This window comes from Acyrthosiphon pisum, chromosome A1 (assembly GCF_005508785.2).
Source record: "Acyrthosiphon pisum isolate AL4f chromosome A1, pea_aphid_22Mar2018_4r6ur, whole genome shotgun sequence".
Taxonomy (NCBI): domain Eukaryota; kingdom Metazoa; phylum Arthropoda; class Insecta; order Hemiptera; family Aphididae; genus Acyrthosiphon; species Acyrthosiphon pisum.
Window position 1 is genome coordinate 84,179,752 of NC_042494.1, and position 17,544 is coordinate 84,197,295.

Genomic DNA, 17,544 nt, shown 5'->3' on the forward strand with positions numbered 1-17,544 from the left:
GTGTATAGTTGTTACGTGTCAACGATACACTACTGTGTGATTAATATGTGCACTTAAGAGACTTAACTTCGGGAATTACTTATAGCACAGCATACGAACTTAGATAATAGCCGGATTCTCAGACATATATATTGATACAAATAATAATATTAATCAACAAACATGTCAGATTAACCAATAGCAACCAATATATAATACACTATTATTATTTTTATAATAATATTATTTTTTTTTGTATATATAACCAATAGCAACCATTTATAAACAAATATTTCTACCGTAAATTATCAAAATCCCTGTTTGAACACTTCTATTATTTTTTTCTGGACAACCCTTATCACTTAGGGGTATGAAAAATAGATGTTAGCCGATTCTCATACCTACTGAATATGCATAAAAAATTTCATAAAAATCGGTCAAGCCGTTTCGGAGGAGTATCGAGACTAACACTGTGACACGAGAATTTTATAAATAAGATAATATCAACAAAAAAAGTTAGTTTATACAATTATTTGTAATGTTATGAAATGACTAACTGACCCCATGCTCTTCGTTGCCCGTTAACAATGGTTTGTATAGATAAATTAGCAATAGATTGGATAGTAAAACTTTTATTTAATAAAATTATTTTATTATTATTTAAATCATTTTTTTTTATATGGATAGATGATGCCACTGTTGTATTTCTGCTTTCAAAGCTTTCTATTTTTCCTAACATTTTCTTTAATATTAACCTTTATTAATTACGAACACATCATAAAAAGAATCAGCCGAATTGGTCATTCATTTTCGGAGCCAACCCTTAATAAAGATTTCCATTTTGCTTTTATATTTACAAATATATATTATAATTTATAATTAACGATGGAAAGGTTTTGATTAGGTACTTAAGGTCATTGGATGGGGGAAGCGGTATACCGTGTACCCTTAATTGATTAAGACCATTTAAATTTTTTGCTAGGGGGCCCCATTTTATATTTGACTTTAGGGCCCCCAAATGTCTAGTTGCGCCACTGGCTAAAACCAATGTTTTTTAATAGTTTCACAACTGATACAATTCATAAGCATTGCTAACTAGTTAATAACTAATAAGTATTGCTATACTAACACCTTATAGTGTGGATCTGAAATTCTGAAAATCTAAAATGGTAGGTAGGGGGGGGGGGTTGAATTTATTTAAAAACAAAATACAATTAGGTATAATTTTAGAATAATACACATATAATTAATGTCAATATAATATTATAGATAAGATTAGATAACAATATTAACAATTTTATTTCTACTTTAAATTTATAAATTATAATTTTAACTTTTAAGACATTTGAACTATTTTTATAAAAAAATACATCGTTTATAAAATTTCCATGGGATGGAACTATGGAAGGGCTCCGTATCGCCCCTTATCGTAGTTGATAACTGATAATGACACTTGATACTTGATAGAAGGTTCGGTTAATTTTTTAATTAATTAGAGGTAATAATAATTTCTAAAGTTATAAAAATTGAAAGTAGTAAGTGTAAGTATCAAATAACTGTGGTCCGCAAAAAATGGTCGCCTTCCGGTAAAACAACAGAATATTTATTCTGTGTTAAAATCATTTTAAAGTATTTGCTTTATCTTCGTGATAATCATATTATTAATAATAAAAAATATTTCAACGTGTTATCAAAGATATCATAAAAAGATAAAAGATGCTAAGGTCTAAGGTTGAACTTTTTAGAATTCACTGTTTACTTTATCACACCATTCGCACCACCAGAAAAAAGACTTCACAAACGTTTAAACGTATATGTGTCATGTGATTATGTGAATATGTCATATGTGGTGGTTAGGTGTAATTCATTAGGTATCCTTTCCCAATGTCCAACTATCATAAGTTACCTACTTTTATAAACCTATCTATTTTATATAAAAGTGACAAGACTCGTGGCTAGTTGCGATTTTTTATATTAACAATTAAATAACCTAATTCATTAAGAACGTATACTTACTTAAAATTTAGAACATTAATCTAGTCAAATCAATTTTTACCATTACATTTTATCAAACTTGACAGATCACACCTTATATGTTTTCAAGAATTTTCAAAGTGTTTAACTCAAACATAAATGTAAGTTGTCTATTATAGCAGTAGTCTCAGTAGCTGGCTTACAATTAATTACATGACATTATTTTATTTATAATATTGGTTTATTGTGTATGTTATATACATATATAAAAACAATATTTAGCTAACCTTGAGCCATTCAATTTTTGGTACCTACCTATTTGTATTTTCAAAGTTAAATATTTAGAGTAGATAAATAAATAAGTAAATTAATAGTTACCTATTTCTTAAGTATTACTACTCAATAACTTTCTTTAGTTTGCTTTTAAATTAAACTATCAAATCCATTGAATCATTTGTTTTTAAATTATGATATTTTAATATAGTAATATATTATAAAATATAATATAATATAATATAGGTACAGAGCTAAATTTGTTAATACATTGTGAAAATAGAAATGTTGAGGTAACATTACATATCAAACAAACTTAAGTATCTATATAAAATAATTAATTATAAAATAAGTATAATTAAAAGCTAAACAGAACATAACTTTTATTAATTAGAAATTAATAAAATATAAATTAAATAACTTCTACAAATAAGTTTAAAATTATAAATCTTGTTATATCATATATTATCTGCTAAAGCTGTAACACATAACTATCACAAAGTTATAAACATAGACATGGGTAGCAGGGTGTATAGCTGTTCACCTTTTGTACAATTCTATATACTTTAAGTTGTTTTGTATTAACAAATGCTATAAAAGGTGATCAAAACTATTTTCTACTAGAAAAAGGGTCTTCACACACAAAAATAAAGAAATTAATAAAAAAATAAAATCAATATTAATTCATATACATTACTAATTCGCTCAGAATTTAAAAAGTATTTATAAGTAGTTTTTTGGTAGCTAGGTTATACGTTAGTGGGTCAAAAGTAGAAATTTCTTAGTACTTTTTAAAATATGCGGGCGGGGGAGGAAATACAAACATTTGTTAAAATTTTGATATTATTATTAAAATAATTGTTTGATGACCTTGGTTTAACAAAAAGTTAGACCATCTCTGATCAGAATAGTTTCGTATATAAATGTTTCTCATTGAATTCAAATTTAACTCATCTATCACAGTTGTCTACTCAAGACTATGTTCACTCGGCTTCTACAACTGTACATCAGAGCGTTTACCTACTTATCAACTTTTTTTTAATATAAATTGCAAACTAAAAAATAACGAAGGACGGGTTATCCCTACTAAAATTATTCTGTACACCCCACCCAAAATTCCTGAGCATACCTATAGTGGTTATCTATTGTTATAATAAATTGTGATGTAGTTATTATATCTTGATTATGCAGGTTTTATTATAATTTATAATAATAATATGTATTATATACATATTTTACTCTCCCACAGTTGTACAATGTACATACATTAATATTATGTAAGACTAAAGTCCACATTCCAAAAATTAATTTTTTCCCATTTAAAATTAGTAATATAGCTGTAATGTTGTGTGCTGACTGTTGACTAACCTAACCTAACATCCTAACTATTCGACTATTAAAATATCTCAATACGGTAAGAGAAATATTACAATAATAAATATATAATTTTACCAAATCAAAGATGAGTTTTTGATTTGTTTTGATATTCAATTTATTTTATTTATTCATTTTTTTTTTTTTATTTATGAAATTTATTAAAAACCCAGTAAAGACTTTTAAGTTATTGAAAACATAATAATATATATTATGACAGTTAGATGAACTAATTTTTTCTTTGTGCATAGTTCATTTTTCATGAAAATTTGTTTTTATTTTATAATCTTAAAAAAATAATTAACTATTTCTTTAAACAATTATACAAACATTTTTGAATATTTTAATACTAATAAAAATTAAAAAATAATATTTAAGATAGGAATGATTTATAAGTGTAATACCTAACTGAAATGTATGCAGTAAATAATTCAATACATTTTACAGTTGCTATATTTTGCGAATAATTCACATAAGTAATTTAAAAACAATTATTGTTTTTAAATTACTTATTTGTAAATAAAAATGATTTTTGATTTAATGATTAGTGCACAACTACATTGCTATTAAATAACCACATCAATTATAATATTAAGTTAAATTATAAATTTTGTAAACATTCTTTCTTAAAAATATGGAGTTAACATTATTTTACAAATATAATAATAATAAAAAAAATTTAATCAAATCTGTATGAGCACAATTACAATTGTTTTCATGATTTTTTTTCCTGATCCTTATATCTTTTTAAGTAAATATTTAAAGGCAATCGTACAAATCTATACAATATTGGATTTATAGACGGATAAGCCATCAGTAGAAATATTTAAATCTTCTAAAATAAAGAAATAATGCTATACATTTAACAGTGTACATTAATAAGATAAAAATATTATTTTCCTTAAACATTATCGTATTATCTCGGTTACAAAAATAACCCAATAATATTCTTTCATGAGATAAATTATGATTATAGAATAATAATCATCACATTAATATTTTAAAATATGCTGTAGTACCTTTTTATAATGAATTCTTATATACTTATCTACTAAATATTATTTAACGATTTGGGTACTTATGATTTGTATCCAAGCTATAAAATAACTTTTAAGTCTTGAGCGTAAAAAAAATGAATTATTTTTTGGTATTGATTTTGATGAATAAAGTATTTTGCCGTCCCCCCCAGTTTTTTACCCAGTTATGCCACTGCTAAGTATGTTATTGAAGTGTTGAAAAAAAGATTACATTCTTAATATTTGTATAAATTATATGCTAGTATACTACTATATTATATGAATTATTTATGTTCAAGTGGTTCATGTTGCATCAGAAAACTAAGTTATTTGTTAGTTATAGTTATCCACATTTCCACATTTATCAGTTAATCTCAACGATCATTTATTTTTTCCACCGCAACATTTATTTGATATTAAATCATCCTTTCGTTTTGTTTTATTTGGCTTTATATAAGTACCTATTTTATATTTGAGTTTAATTATAATCTTTGTATTTTGTTGTTTGATATGGTCTACTTCAAGATATAACAATAGCAATTAAAATATGTAGGTACAATATACCCTATTTAAACTATAAGGTTTTCATATTTCTGTTCATTGTGAGTAAGTAATTCAATGTATAGCTTAAAAATATAACAAAACTTTTTTAACTAATAAAGTTAATAGTTTATTTTTATTCGTATTAGACATTATACATTTTGTTTAATTTCTATAGAAAATGGAACCATTACATTATCTTGACATTCCATCAGAAAAAGCAACCTTTTCTATGGGCTGTTTTTGGGCTCCTGACAGTCTTTTTGGATCTACTCCAGGAATTATTACTACAAGAGTTGGTTATGCAGGCGGAACTGAAGGTTTAATTCCCACTTATAGAAACATGTAAGTTAACCATTTTGTAAAAATCTAAAGTTTTTAACAAATAAATAATTTTATCTAATTTTAGTGGTGACTATACAGAAGCCATTCAATTACAATACGACCCAAATACCGTCTCTTATTTAGAGTTATTGAAAATGTTTTGGGACCATCATGATCCAACTGCAAAGTTTAAAAAGCAAGTATGTTTTCATCATTTCAATATTTGGAATCTATACTTGCAATGCATTTAATAATTAAGTATTAAAAAAATAATACAAATATATTATTTTTTTATATATTTATTTAATTGTATTTTTTATAACTCTTTCTAGTACTCTTCATTCATATATTATCATAATGATCAACAAAAAGCAGAAGCCGAGCTGACTCTAAATGAGAAGAAAGCCAAGGGTCTTGATGTCCTGACTAAAATAGAACCAGCTGGTCAATTCTTCAATGCTGAAGAGTAAATATTATACATTTTTTACAAACCATATCTTATTAACAAAATTTTGATATAATATTTTTAGTTACCATCAAAAATACCGATTGCAACAACACAAAAACCTGTGCAAGGACCTTGGTCTTAAGACCGGAGATGATCTGATTAATTCTCATGTAGCTGCTAGACTAAATGGTTATGTCGTTGGTCAAGGAGGAATTGATCAATTTGATTCAGAAGTTTCAAAGTTAAGATTAGATGAAGCAGCAATTTCATACATAAGACAATTAGTGATTAAATATGAAGGTCAAGGATTACATTGCTGATTAAAATTATTTTCATTTTGTGTTTTACATTTACTATGTATTGTGTTATGGATGTACCTACATCGTTTGCACTTTTGGTGTGTTGAAATCGTGTAAAACTATTGAAAATTAATAATTTTTTGACAAACCAATAATTGAGTATTATTGTTGATTATAAATACTAGTATTTATAATTAATGGTATTATACTATTATAATATATTAATATACATTATACATGCAAGATGAACTGATGTTGTAGTTTTATACTATGTATGTATGGGTGTATCATGTAGTGTTAAATTCAGTTTACTTACCAAAACATATAAGTTGTGTTATATAAGTTAGTAAAGTATATTATATACTTCTTCGCTACGAACATTTTCATACTTTATTGTAATATTTCGAGGCATTTCTTTAGCTACTGTTTTGATTTGATGGACAATTTGTTTAAACCAGTGGTGTCATTTCAGTTTTTGAGAGGGGGAGGGGGTAGAGGTTACTTCAATATATTACTTATTAGCTACTATATAAAGGTCCAAAACTAGCCCATACCCGGCCTGACAGCAGCCCACTTATGACAAGGGGGGGGCAAATACCCCCTGCCCACCCAAATGACGCCACTGGTTTAAACTAAAATATTATCTGGACCTTATAAATTGGACTAAGATTCTGCTAACCATTGCAATCACTGTATCAAATTTTAAATCAATAATAAATCACTGTTAATAAATCAGTCTTTTTTACTAAGTAAATTTTAAGTATACTATACTCTGTTTCACGAAAGAACATGCCAGCCCCCCCCCCCCGGTTACCCTGCTATCGAAACCGGTTCCCCTATGGCAGGGTGTCGTGTGGGAATGCCCATAAAAATCAATTTTGGTCTGGCCCGTGGCGTGTTCTCTCGTGGGATAGAGTATAGTATAATAAGTCATAGGCACAAATAGTGCTTCATATTTGAAGGGGTGGAGAGGCTAGAATTCAATTCAATAAATCATTCAGAAATGGCAAGGTAAAAATAAAATAATAATAAAATGCTTTTATTTTATCAGTGTAAGAAAACTGAACTATAAATATTTAATGGTATGTAGTGTATAATAATATATTTTTAGATAAATATTCATTATCATCATATCTTTCTTCAACATAAATTATAATTACATAATAAATGATATAATAAATGAAATGTATAATAAAATTAACTTAAAAACAATAATACATAAAATCTTAAAAAAGAGCTTCATATGGAATACAATTATCTATCATAATAATCAACTCTACCACCAGTTTTATAACTTCTCATAGCTAATGTGTTAACTAGTTTTTGACAAGTGTCCTCTACTTTCACAATATATTGTTTTTGCTGTCCATTTGTAAATTGTTCACGTACTACTTCATCTTTTGAATTCAAACTAATATTTGTGTACATATCGGTCAACACGGGGCCTAAAATAAAGTGCAAATGTTTTAATTTAATTAGGAGTAAAAATATTTTTAGAACAATTTTATTACCTGGAGAATAGCTAAGAATGTTCAATGTAGGATTTTCTAAAGCCAATACGCGAAAATACATTTCTCTACTAGCTTTTCCAACACAATAATATCCAACTGATTTAAATGGTTCAATCCCTAATAATGAAGTAATATTGACAATACATCTTTCAGTTGTATCTGAATTGAACTTGGATAAAAATACACTTGTTAAACAGGTTACTGAATATAAATTCAACAACATGAATCTGAAAAAATAAAATATTTTAAATTTAAGACCATTGATTATTGTGTATTTTATAATCTAACTAGCTGATCCCGTGCACTTCGTTGCCCGTTAAATGTACCAACTCTATTTGACTCAAACTTTTTTCAATTCGTTATTTAATATTTGATGTATGGTGTTCAAAATGTATCTTAACTTTTCGTTTCCTGGAATAAAAAATCTGATTCGCAGCAGTATATTATCAGGTAGGCAAGCTACCAATGGTAGATCGCAGACCCCGTGCTGTTTGTACTTAGGTATATGAAATAACTCTAATGTATCAAAGTTATACCAAGTTTGTCGTATTCTACTTATGGTGGATTGATATAATCAATTAATACAAAATCCTAACCTAACATAACTACTAATATCAGATGAATAAAAAAAACCAAATTTGACCATTCCTAAATTAGTCTGTCTACTTCCCAGAGTAAACTACATAGAAATATTAATTTATATAATATATATATATTGACAAAAAATAATAATACAAATCAACAAACATGCCCGATTAACAATAGCAGCCAATATATAATACACTGTTACGCCACTGTTGTATTTTTTAAATCCAGATTTCCTACTTTTCCGGTGGATTTTCTTAAAATTTTCTTTCGTAAAAACCTTCTCCTGGTAATTACAATCATCTTAAAAACAATTTGATAATTCATAACAGATAAACATAATGGGTCATATTCGTGTATCGTACATGGCACACGTATCTCGCACATCCCAGTGATATATTATATCAAAATTGGTTGAGTATTTAGATTGTAACATAGATAAATTGTCGAGTTTCATTTCTAGGAACAATTCATACCTACACATTGCTGACGATAAAACACACACAAAAGAAAAAAGGTCAGGTTACAGGTAGCTGGAAACCTACTATCGCGGTCGGTCACGGGAATATCCAAAATACACCATGCAAATTTAAATTTAATTTTTAAAAAATTAATTCAGAACATTTTCATACTCACTCACCTTTTAAAACTTCTCTGGACTTCTACAAATAATTTAAGACCAAAATGAGCTAAATCGGTCCAGCCGTTCTCGAGTTTTAGCTAGACTAACAAACAGCATTAGATTTTTATATATATAGATTAAGTCGAACACACTTAAATCTATTATTTATAAAAGCCAAATACCGCTCACTCACTCATCGCTACATTTCATATACTACAAAATGTATGAACTTTAAATTTGGAATAGTGGTATCTCTAATGATCTAGATGTGCAAGAAGAAAAATTTTTCCAAAATTTGCATTTTAAAGTGGTGCTTGCACAAGTATTGAGATTCACGGTGGTCGATGGAAATTGAAAATTATCTTTTGTATATAAATAATTGCTATCATTAGTTACAGGTTAAAATAGAAAGAATAGAACATTTTTAAGTTTTGAAGACCATTACACCTGTTATTAAATAAAGAATTGAACAGTTTTAATCATATAGAATTGGTATTTTTAATGGGAAGCGATGTGCATGGGGTAAGCTAGTATTTAATATATAAATTTCCTTTAAATTAATTGATTTTATTATTTCAATATTTAAGAGGGCGCTACACTCGAATGTGTTCTCACAAACACATAACATAGCAAATTGCACGCTCAGCAGATCACGTTTAGCTGTGTTAGTTTAAAAAGTGAATTAACCTCTTATAAAATTTAGAAGTAAGAATATTATCTGGTGAACCTCATCCGGTATTTTAATTTTAAAGCAAGTTATGAGTACTTTAAAATTGAAAATTGTCTGTGAATTTTGAATTACTCAAAACTTGTTTTAAAATTAAAATCTAATAAAACCTAGGAGGTTTAATAAATAATAATCTTACTTTTAAATTTTATAAGAGGTCATTCATTCTAATTTTTAAGCTACAGAGCTAAACGTGATCTGCTGAGCGTACAATTTGGTATGTTATGCGTTTGTAAGACAAAGAGAACGCATGCGGGTGTAGCACCATCTTAACTAATTTAAAATAAAAATGAATACTTACTTGTTCCACTCGTCAGGATCATTCATGTCAGCTGCAAGATGATCCAGATTACCAACTGACCCAGCATTATGAATTAATAAAAATAATTCGTACTTTGTCGAATCGATAGGTTCAACAATTTTTTCAAACATTGTTGCGTTAGAGTTATATAAATCCACACTATAATACTAAAAAACCAATAAAATGTTGAATTTAATAGGTGATAAAACAAAATACATATATTTTTTCTACATACTTACCTCTACCAAAATGTCACTGTTTTCTTTGTTTACCATTTCTTTGGTTTTTTCCAGACCATTTGTATCTCTAGCCATAAGAACAATGGTTGACTCTGGGACCAAAAGTTTACCAATTTCTACAGCCAAACACTGTCCTATTCCTTTGCTAGCGCCAGTCAGAATGACACAAGTACGACGACTCCAAAACTCATTCATCTTGAGTATCTTGTTCAATTAGTCGTTGGGTTTCAGTTGTAGACAACGGCTGTTCTGGATTGATCCAAGTGGAAAGACTTGAAGGTTGGGTGGCTGTTTGCTCGTTTTCAAATACTATATTATCTGAATCCACCAAATATTCTAAACATGACTTGCGAGCATCACACAGTTGATCGACAATTTGGCGGCGTTTGGTACTATCGGACTGTGAACCGTTCTTCAGTCTTTTCAGTTTATGCTCTATTGAACAATGAACATTGATGGTATCAATATCAAATAACCAGTTTATGTTGTAATCTGATACAATGATTACATAACACTAATAATTGTATTATATAATGATGATACCCAACTTAAATATGTATACTGTATGTGCAGAGAGACGACTTACCCAAACGCTGTAAGTATTCTTCTTTGTCGGGCAGTGGTTGGAACGACTGCTGGTCGGTGGCAAAATTGTTTTCAAATTGAAAATCAACAGCATCCGTTGTCAACTGTGGCCAAGGATCTAATGTCTGCAATCCATTCGACGTACAACAAGAGTTCATCATGAACAAAGTCGCATTGTATAATACAGTGTACAGTCAACAAATAATGTTAAATTAATCAATGGTATTAATGTTATTTTACCATTTAACTATAAAGTTGAATAAAATCATAATAGGTATTAAATTATTTCGATTTTCGGATCTGTCCACTTGCTAGCACCTATATCAGTTTAGATGACGTAATGTGATTAGGCAATAGCTAATAGACACTAGACAGTAGTAACTACTGTGACTGTCTACCACTGTGGTAGTTGGCAGATTGCAGCAAATGGTTTGCTCAATAATTCATTATTTACCATGGTTCTATGGTGTTAACTGCTTTCATATTTTGTGGTGATAACAATATTGTGATAAGTGATAATAATACAATTTTGGAAATAAAATTTTAAATACTATCATACCTAGAGAGCTTTTATATACTAATACTATACTGCATAGGCTCTCTAGTCATACCTTTATGCAGTGGCGCAAATAGGAAAAATGTTTAGGGGGGCTCAAGCCCCAACACATTTTTTTTTTAATTATAATTTATAGGTACATACTTCTAAGAATGGTATACTAATATTTTTTGAAGGGCTTTGAGTGATTTTGGGGGTGGGGGAGCTAAGCACCCCCTAAGCCCCCTATTTTCGCCACTGCCAGTACTGCAAGTATGAAGTAGGCATAGGCGCAACTATATCCGGGAGAATGAAAAGTGGCCGCTGATACGCGCGCTTCTGGTGGTGAATTGTTGTGATGGTTTCGCAAAATAAATCGCGCGTATTTTGAAATGTATTAGATTTAGATACAGTTACATAATATGAATACATACAAATTCCAAACGAATGTATTAGAATGATGTTGGATACGAGTTTTAGAGCCCCTGTTTTCGATGAAAACAAAAAGGTTGCTATCATATCGCCAGCGGCCACTTTTCATTCTCCCGACTATAGAGGCCAAACACTGGGGGTGCTAAAATTATGTAGAGAACACAGACCCCCGATTTTTTCGTACAGGGCCTCATTATAAACTGACCCCTGTGCCTCAAAATGTCTTAATCCGGGCTTGGGGATATTTTCGATTTTCTTTTTCCGAGCGCAGCGCAGCGAGCAAGTGTCAACGCTAACAGATTATGTGCTTTTTAACAACTTTGTTTAATTCTGAGGACTGCCCAGTGTCCAAGGTGGTTTTACACAATAAATCGGGGAATATTTTCAATTTTTTTGTTGAAAAACGTAAAAAAAAAATTGTTTTGGCAGTCTGTAGCGCTGCGCGCATGCACATAAACGTAAAATCGCAAACTTTGGAAGGCTATAACTTCTAAAATAATAGTTTACGGGAAAAAAATTTACACTATCGTTATAAGCATAAAAAAATAAGTCGTTTGAAAAAAAAAATTTGAAAATCGTGAGGGGGTTGGTAAAGTGCATTTGTTCCTACAGTTTATAATATTTAGGTATTTAACATTTTAAATTAAAATAATAAAATAATAATGAAAATTAGGTAGTTAACAAGTAGGTACTTAAACTTTAACTTTAAATTGTATTATACACAGTAACAATCTACTGCTCTAAAATATGGACAACTACCTAAGATAATAACTAAAAACTAATAAAATAATAATATAATAATATGATAAGTCATTTCGTACGAAAAAGGATTTTGGCGAACTTGCCAAGACGGTCTGTCAGGCGTCAGCCTATTCTCTATTCAGTGAAAGAACATGCCGCGGTCGCCGGCCCGACGAAAATTCTTCTGAGTATATCGCCATGACGCCATGCGACACCTTGTCATAGTGAAACTGGTCTGAGTGACTGAGTGTGTTACGTGAGGATGCGTAGAATTGGCGTGTTTTCTCTCTGGACAGAGTATAATATAAGTATATTTATTATATTATGATACATGATATATCTATTAGGTATACACTATTATAGAAAATATGTATTTTACTACAATACTAAGGCGATAGATACCTAGGTTGAATACATTTTGGCCTGATAACACTACATTTGTTATATTGTTAATATTCAATTATTATTATAACAGTATATTATTATATTTTTTATCATATATTATTGTTATTAACTTTAGAGTCAGTACCGACTTACCGTTAAACAAGCTTCCCTGATTAGATATAAAATATTCTACAGTTTCATTTTTAGTACATGTTTTAGTAATTTTTATTTAAATTTTAACTCTGTTATTTTTGGTTGAAAATATGAGTGTCATGTTTAAAATCTAAATGATAACAATTTGGAGGTAATAAGTGCCCACAAATACTTACCTATACTTTTACTAGGTACTTATAATATTTTGAAATTAGCCAGAAAATGTCTATTAGGGGTCAACAATTTTGGGCCCTTGCGTCATTTTCCATAATTTGTTTTCAATGAAAAACTTGTAGGAGCCAGTAGAGGGCTTCTATCTCCATACTCCTCCCATCCACTTAAGCAGAATCCTATACCAAGAATCTTAATAATTTAAAGGTTATCTTCGGTTGGTTAAAAAAAATAATTTTCATATAGTATTATAATTTAATATGTGCGAATAGTTTAGAGTAATATAGCCTAGCTTAAACGCCGTGTGGTAATAATTTTCAGGTTTGGGGTTCACTAATTCCTTAAAAACACATAAAAATAATTTAAATACGTCATTAAAACACATTAAATAAATAGGCACAATTTTTTTCATAACTGTTTGAAGTTCATGTTGACAAAATTTGTCAAATTCACGAAGTAAAATTATTATGTAGTTAAAATGTATAACATTTTGAAATGTTTAGCTAAGAGTTATAAAAATATAATATAATGTTCTCATATTGAGTTGTTATTATAGCTTTTAAAATATAAAAAAATGTTTAAGACATTTTAAGTTTAAATTTGTCCGAAACTTGATATTTAAACGAAAAACGATATTAGTTGTTATTTAGTTGTAATTCAAAAAATATTTTTTGTGTTAATGTGAAACTTTTACCTGTATACTTATATTTTAGATTCTGATTGGAACGATAAATGTATTGATTTTACAATGATGTGTGTTTTTTTTTTATTTTTTATTTTTTTATTTATTTCCAAGATTTGAAAATGTAATGCAAGAGTCCTCATACATTTATCTACCTTTATCAAAAAAAAAAATGTCTACAAGAAATTCAAATTAAATTTTTATGAGCGTTTGAAATTCATATTTTTACAACATTTGATATTCACTCGATTTCTCATGTAACGATTTCCTTATTTTGTACTAATTAAAATACGAATGACTGTAAATATTTTAAAATTTCACTGAATGTTCATATTTTCATTTTCTATACACCATAAAATGTTGAAAATATTTTGACTCTTTTTGAGCTGATTACGGACATTCTCAGTTTTCAATTTTTTAAAATTTTTTTTTATATAAATATCAATAAAATGTTGTTTGTTGGATACAAAAGCGTGACAATTTAATTCTAGGCTCCTGATATATTGTTACAATAGCAGTTGAAAAATATTAAAAATACATAGGCACAATTTTTTTTAATAAGCATTTGAAGTTCAAATGTTGACAAAATTAATCAAATTTAAAATTGAATAATTATTTTGTAGTTAAAAACTTGTGAAATGTTCAACTTTTATAACTAAGGATTGATAATTTAAAACAAGATTCCACGTAAGTAGTTAATTCTGTTACCAAAAAATCTAAAATATACATGAGCACAGTTATTTTTATAGTCATTTTAAGTTCAAATTTAGACGAAATTACGTAAAAAACCTAGAATATCTATTTTAGTTATTTTGTTTGATTGTATAATATTATTCGTGGGTACTTCTTCTAAAGTATACTATTATATATCTATGATAGTATTAGTATCACGGTTTGTTGTTGATATATAACTTGTTATAATAGTACCTAATGAATATTGTGATATGGTCATTTTGGAATTTATTATAGATACCTATAATAGGTTAATTTTTTTTAAATACCATAGATAAGTATATAATATGTCTTATACCTAGACTGACATATACCGTCTCCGCTCAGAATCGTTTTTCTTATACAATGATATTATATCATTGAATTAAAAATTAATACCATCCATTTTACAGTGACCCACTTGTAACCTACTGTACAGCAAAGTGACATCCACTTGCCAACCTTTTTATATTTTTATATACACAATGAAATTTTAAAAATATCAAGGTTAATAAAATTGTATTGCTTATATTTTATACGACGAACCAATCCACAAAGATAAGTCTGATTGACTCAAATGTTAATAACAATATAGTATAATATATTATTATAATAAAAAAATATTAATAATAATATAATGTTGTTGGCAAAAATAAATTTAATCTACTGTATTACACTGTTACTAATACCTATATATAGTAAAGTAAAATAAATTTAGTAATGTAATATGTAAACAGACCATTTTCGTTCAGAATCGTAAAATCGTTTTTTATAATAAGCAAATATGCAATGATTTATCATTGAATTCATATTTAATACATACATTACAGTGATTCACTTAAGGGGGTTCGATACCGTGATTTTCTGTTTTTGACTAACACATGCACAAGATAGTATTTTAGACGTGTTTTTTGCCAAACATTTCAATTTAAAGCGATAACTGATAAGAATTCTGAAAACAGATTTGAATTTGTCGTTAAGTCTACTTGAAATCGACTTTCCCACATGTTTGATATTATCCCCTAAATTATTAAAAATGTCATATTAAAAAAGAGTATTTAAAAATTGTCGTATTTTAATTTTTGGAGAAGTTAAAATCAAAAAAGTGGGGAAGTTGATTTCAAATAGACTTCACGAAAAATTCAAATCTGTTTTTAAAATTCTTATCGCTTCATTTGATCAATTGGTAGGTATGTTTGGCAAAGAACCAGTCTAAAATCCTATGACGCGTATCGAATTCCTTAATGACAAGGTACGCATTCGCCACCTACAATTTTATACAAACATCAGATCGATTGCCTACTTTAACCCTTTTTAAACTGAAATATCATTAGGTAGTGCAATTTATAGCTCCTATTTAGTATAAAAACACCTTTAGATCAACATGATTGTTATACTGATCAAAAATAGAATAAATACAAAATCATGCAATGTCATTAACACGTTATAATTTTATACTGAATGATATTATAAATTAAGAAATCTTATTTTAATTCCAGTTATATTTGTACTGTATTATTTGCCAATGTAAGATATCTAGATTCTAGAAGTTTCTTATTACTTATATTAGTTGTTAGGTACCTAATCTTTAACTAAATGACAAACTTCCAATATTAATAAAAAATATGAAGAAATGGATAAAATTAAAAACTAAATATTAAAGTATTAGAATAATAGGTAATGAATACTAATCATTGATTTTTGATAATGTATTATAGTTTATAATCATAGGTAATCACTAATTGATTGAATCATGAATGAGAAAAGTGACAACGAAGCGGTGAACCACATAGGATAAACTTAGGATTTAAAAATTTTAAAAACTACAATCGTATACGTTAGTATACGATTTTGTTATTTATTTGTGATTTTAATAGGCTATAAATATGATTTTCAATTTTGAAATTTACAACGAATTCGTAATTATAGTTTGCACTAGTATAATGCATAATAATTTACAGTCATAACAAAATATTGCCTATACTTTATTCACACAGGCGTTATTCCATATGTGTACGAAAAAGAAAACTAGAAAAATATTTGAATTACATTTTCGTTATTACTTATTATAATTATTAATGGTAATTATAGGTTTTGCCATAGAAATAGTTTGTTTAAAAATAAAAACTGAAAAAACTTAATTTAAGAGTTTTATATTTTTATTTAAAATAATTATTTATTAAATACTGTAATGTTAATTAACTATATATTACAATACTCATGAAATCATTTATTTCAATGGAAATTATAAGGCACTCGAAAATATTTTTGAAACATTTTTTTTACGTAATAGAGATAGGTACATTTATACGTAGTAGGTTTACGAATGTAAAACCCGTCCGTGGCAATTCCAATTGTGCAATTACAAAATTGTATTACGTAAAAACTGTTTTTGTAAACCGGAACAACATTCAACAATTCGACAAATATTTATCATATAATGACCAAGTTATCATCATAAAATAGAGAAAATCATCATCTGAGCCAAGCGTTTTTCTGTTTCTTATATCTCAATACAGTAATACCTTATAGTATTTGTTTACTGTATACAAATATACAATAAATTACACAATATACTTGAAAATAAATGTTTAGTAAATTAAATATTTAAAAATAGTTGAAATAATAATAAATAATATAAAAAAAGCAGGTAAGTGGATGTCGCTCTGCTGTACAGTAGATTGTAATATAATATTATTATATAATGGATTGTATTAGACTTGAATTCAATGATACAATATCATTGTATAAGAAAAACGATTCTGAGCGGAGACGGTTTGTCAGTCTGGATATTTCATATTGTAATTATTTATTTTATCATGTAAGTTGAATTAATATAATAATATAATCATTTTTTATTCGTTTCTATGGTGATGAACAAAGCGTTAGAAATTAAAATCCCATTTTTAGCGTTTTTTTCGTAATTTGTCGGTGGTTT

The 17,544-nt window shown here is 27.8% G+C and overlaps 2 protein-coding genes across 7 annotated transcripts; one reads left to right on the forward strand and one right to left on the reverse strand.

Annotated features, from left to right (window-relative positions):
• Positions 1-1,910: 1,910 nt before the first annotated feature.
• LOC100164380 (peptide methionine sulfoxide reductase-like) lies at positions 1,911-6,555 on the forward strand. Of its 5 annotated transcripts, none has more exons than NM_001246022.2 (5): positions 1,911-2,114; positions 5,335-5,501; positions 5,566-5,680; positions 5,813-5,946; positions 6,011-6,476. In NM_001246022.2, the coding sequence occupies exons 1-5, from the start codon at positions 2,073-2,075 to the stop codon at positions 6,246-6,248; spliced, it is 696 nt and encodes a 231-aa protein (NP_001232951.1). In that variant the 5' UTR covers positions 1,911-2,072; the 3' UTR covers positions 6,249-6,476. The 5 variants fall into 5 exon arrangements, with proteins under 5 accessions (NP_001232951.1, XP_008186668.1, XP_008186669.1 ...); XM_008188446.3 differs by lacking the exon at positions 1,911-2,114 and adding an exon at positions 3,478-3,640 and having other exon boundaries at positions 6,011-6,555; XM_008188447.3 differs by lacking the exon at positions 1,911-2,114 and adding an exon at positions 5,100-5,222 and having other exon boundaries at positions 6,011-6,555.
• A 695-nt stretch (positions 6,556-7,250) lies between these two features.
• Positions 7,251-11,184, reverse strand: LOC100162307 (short-chain dehydrogenase-like). 2 transcript variants are annotated; one of them, XM_008188445.2, is made up of 5 exons: positions 10,799-11,184; positions 10,213-10,647; positions 9,974-10,140; positions 7,739-7,965; positions 7,251-7,672 (listed from the first exon to the last, which is right to left on the reverse strand). In XM_008188445.2, the coding sequence occupies exons 2-5, from the start codon at positions 10,405-10,407 to the stop codon at positions 7,482-7,484; spliced, it is 780 nt and encodes a 259-aa protein (XP_008186667.1). In that variant the 5' UTR covers positions 10,408-10,647; positions 10,799-11,184; the 3' UTR covers positions 7,251-7,481. The 2 variants fall into 2 exon arrangements, with proteins under 2 accessions (XP_008186667.1, NP_001155526.1); NM_001162054.2 differs by lacking the exon at positions 10,799-11,184 and having other exon boundaries at positions 7,265-7,672; positions 10,213-10,669.
• Between the last annotated feature and the right edge of the window lie 6,360 nt (positions 11,185-17,544).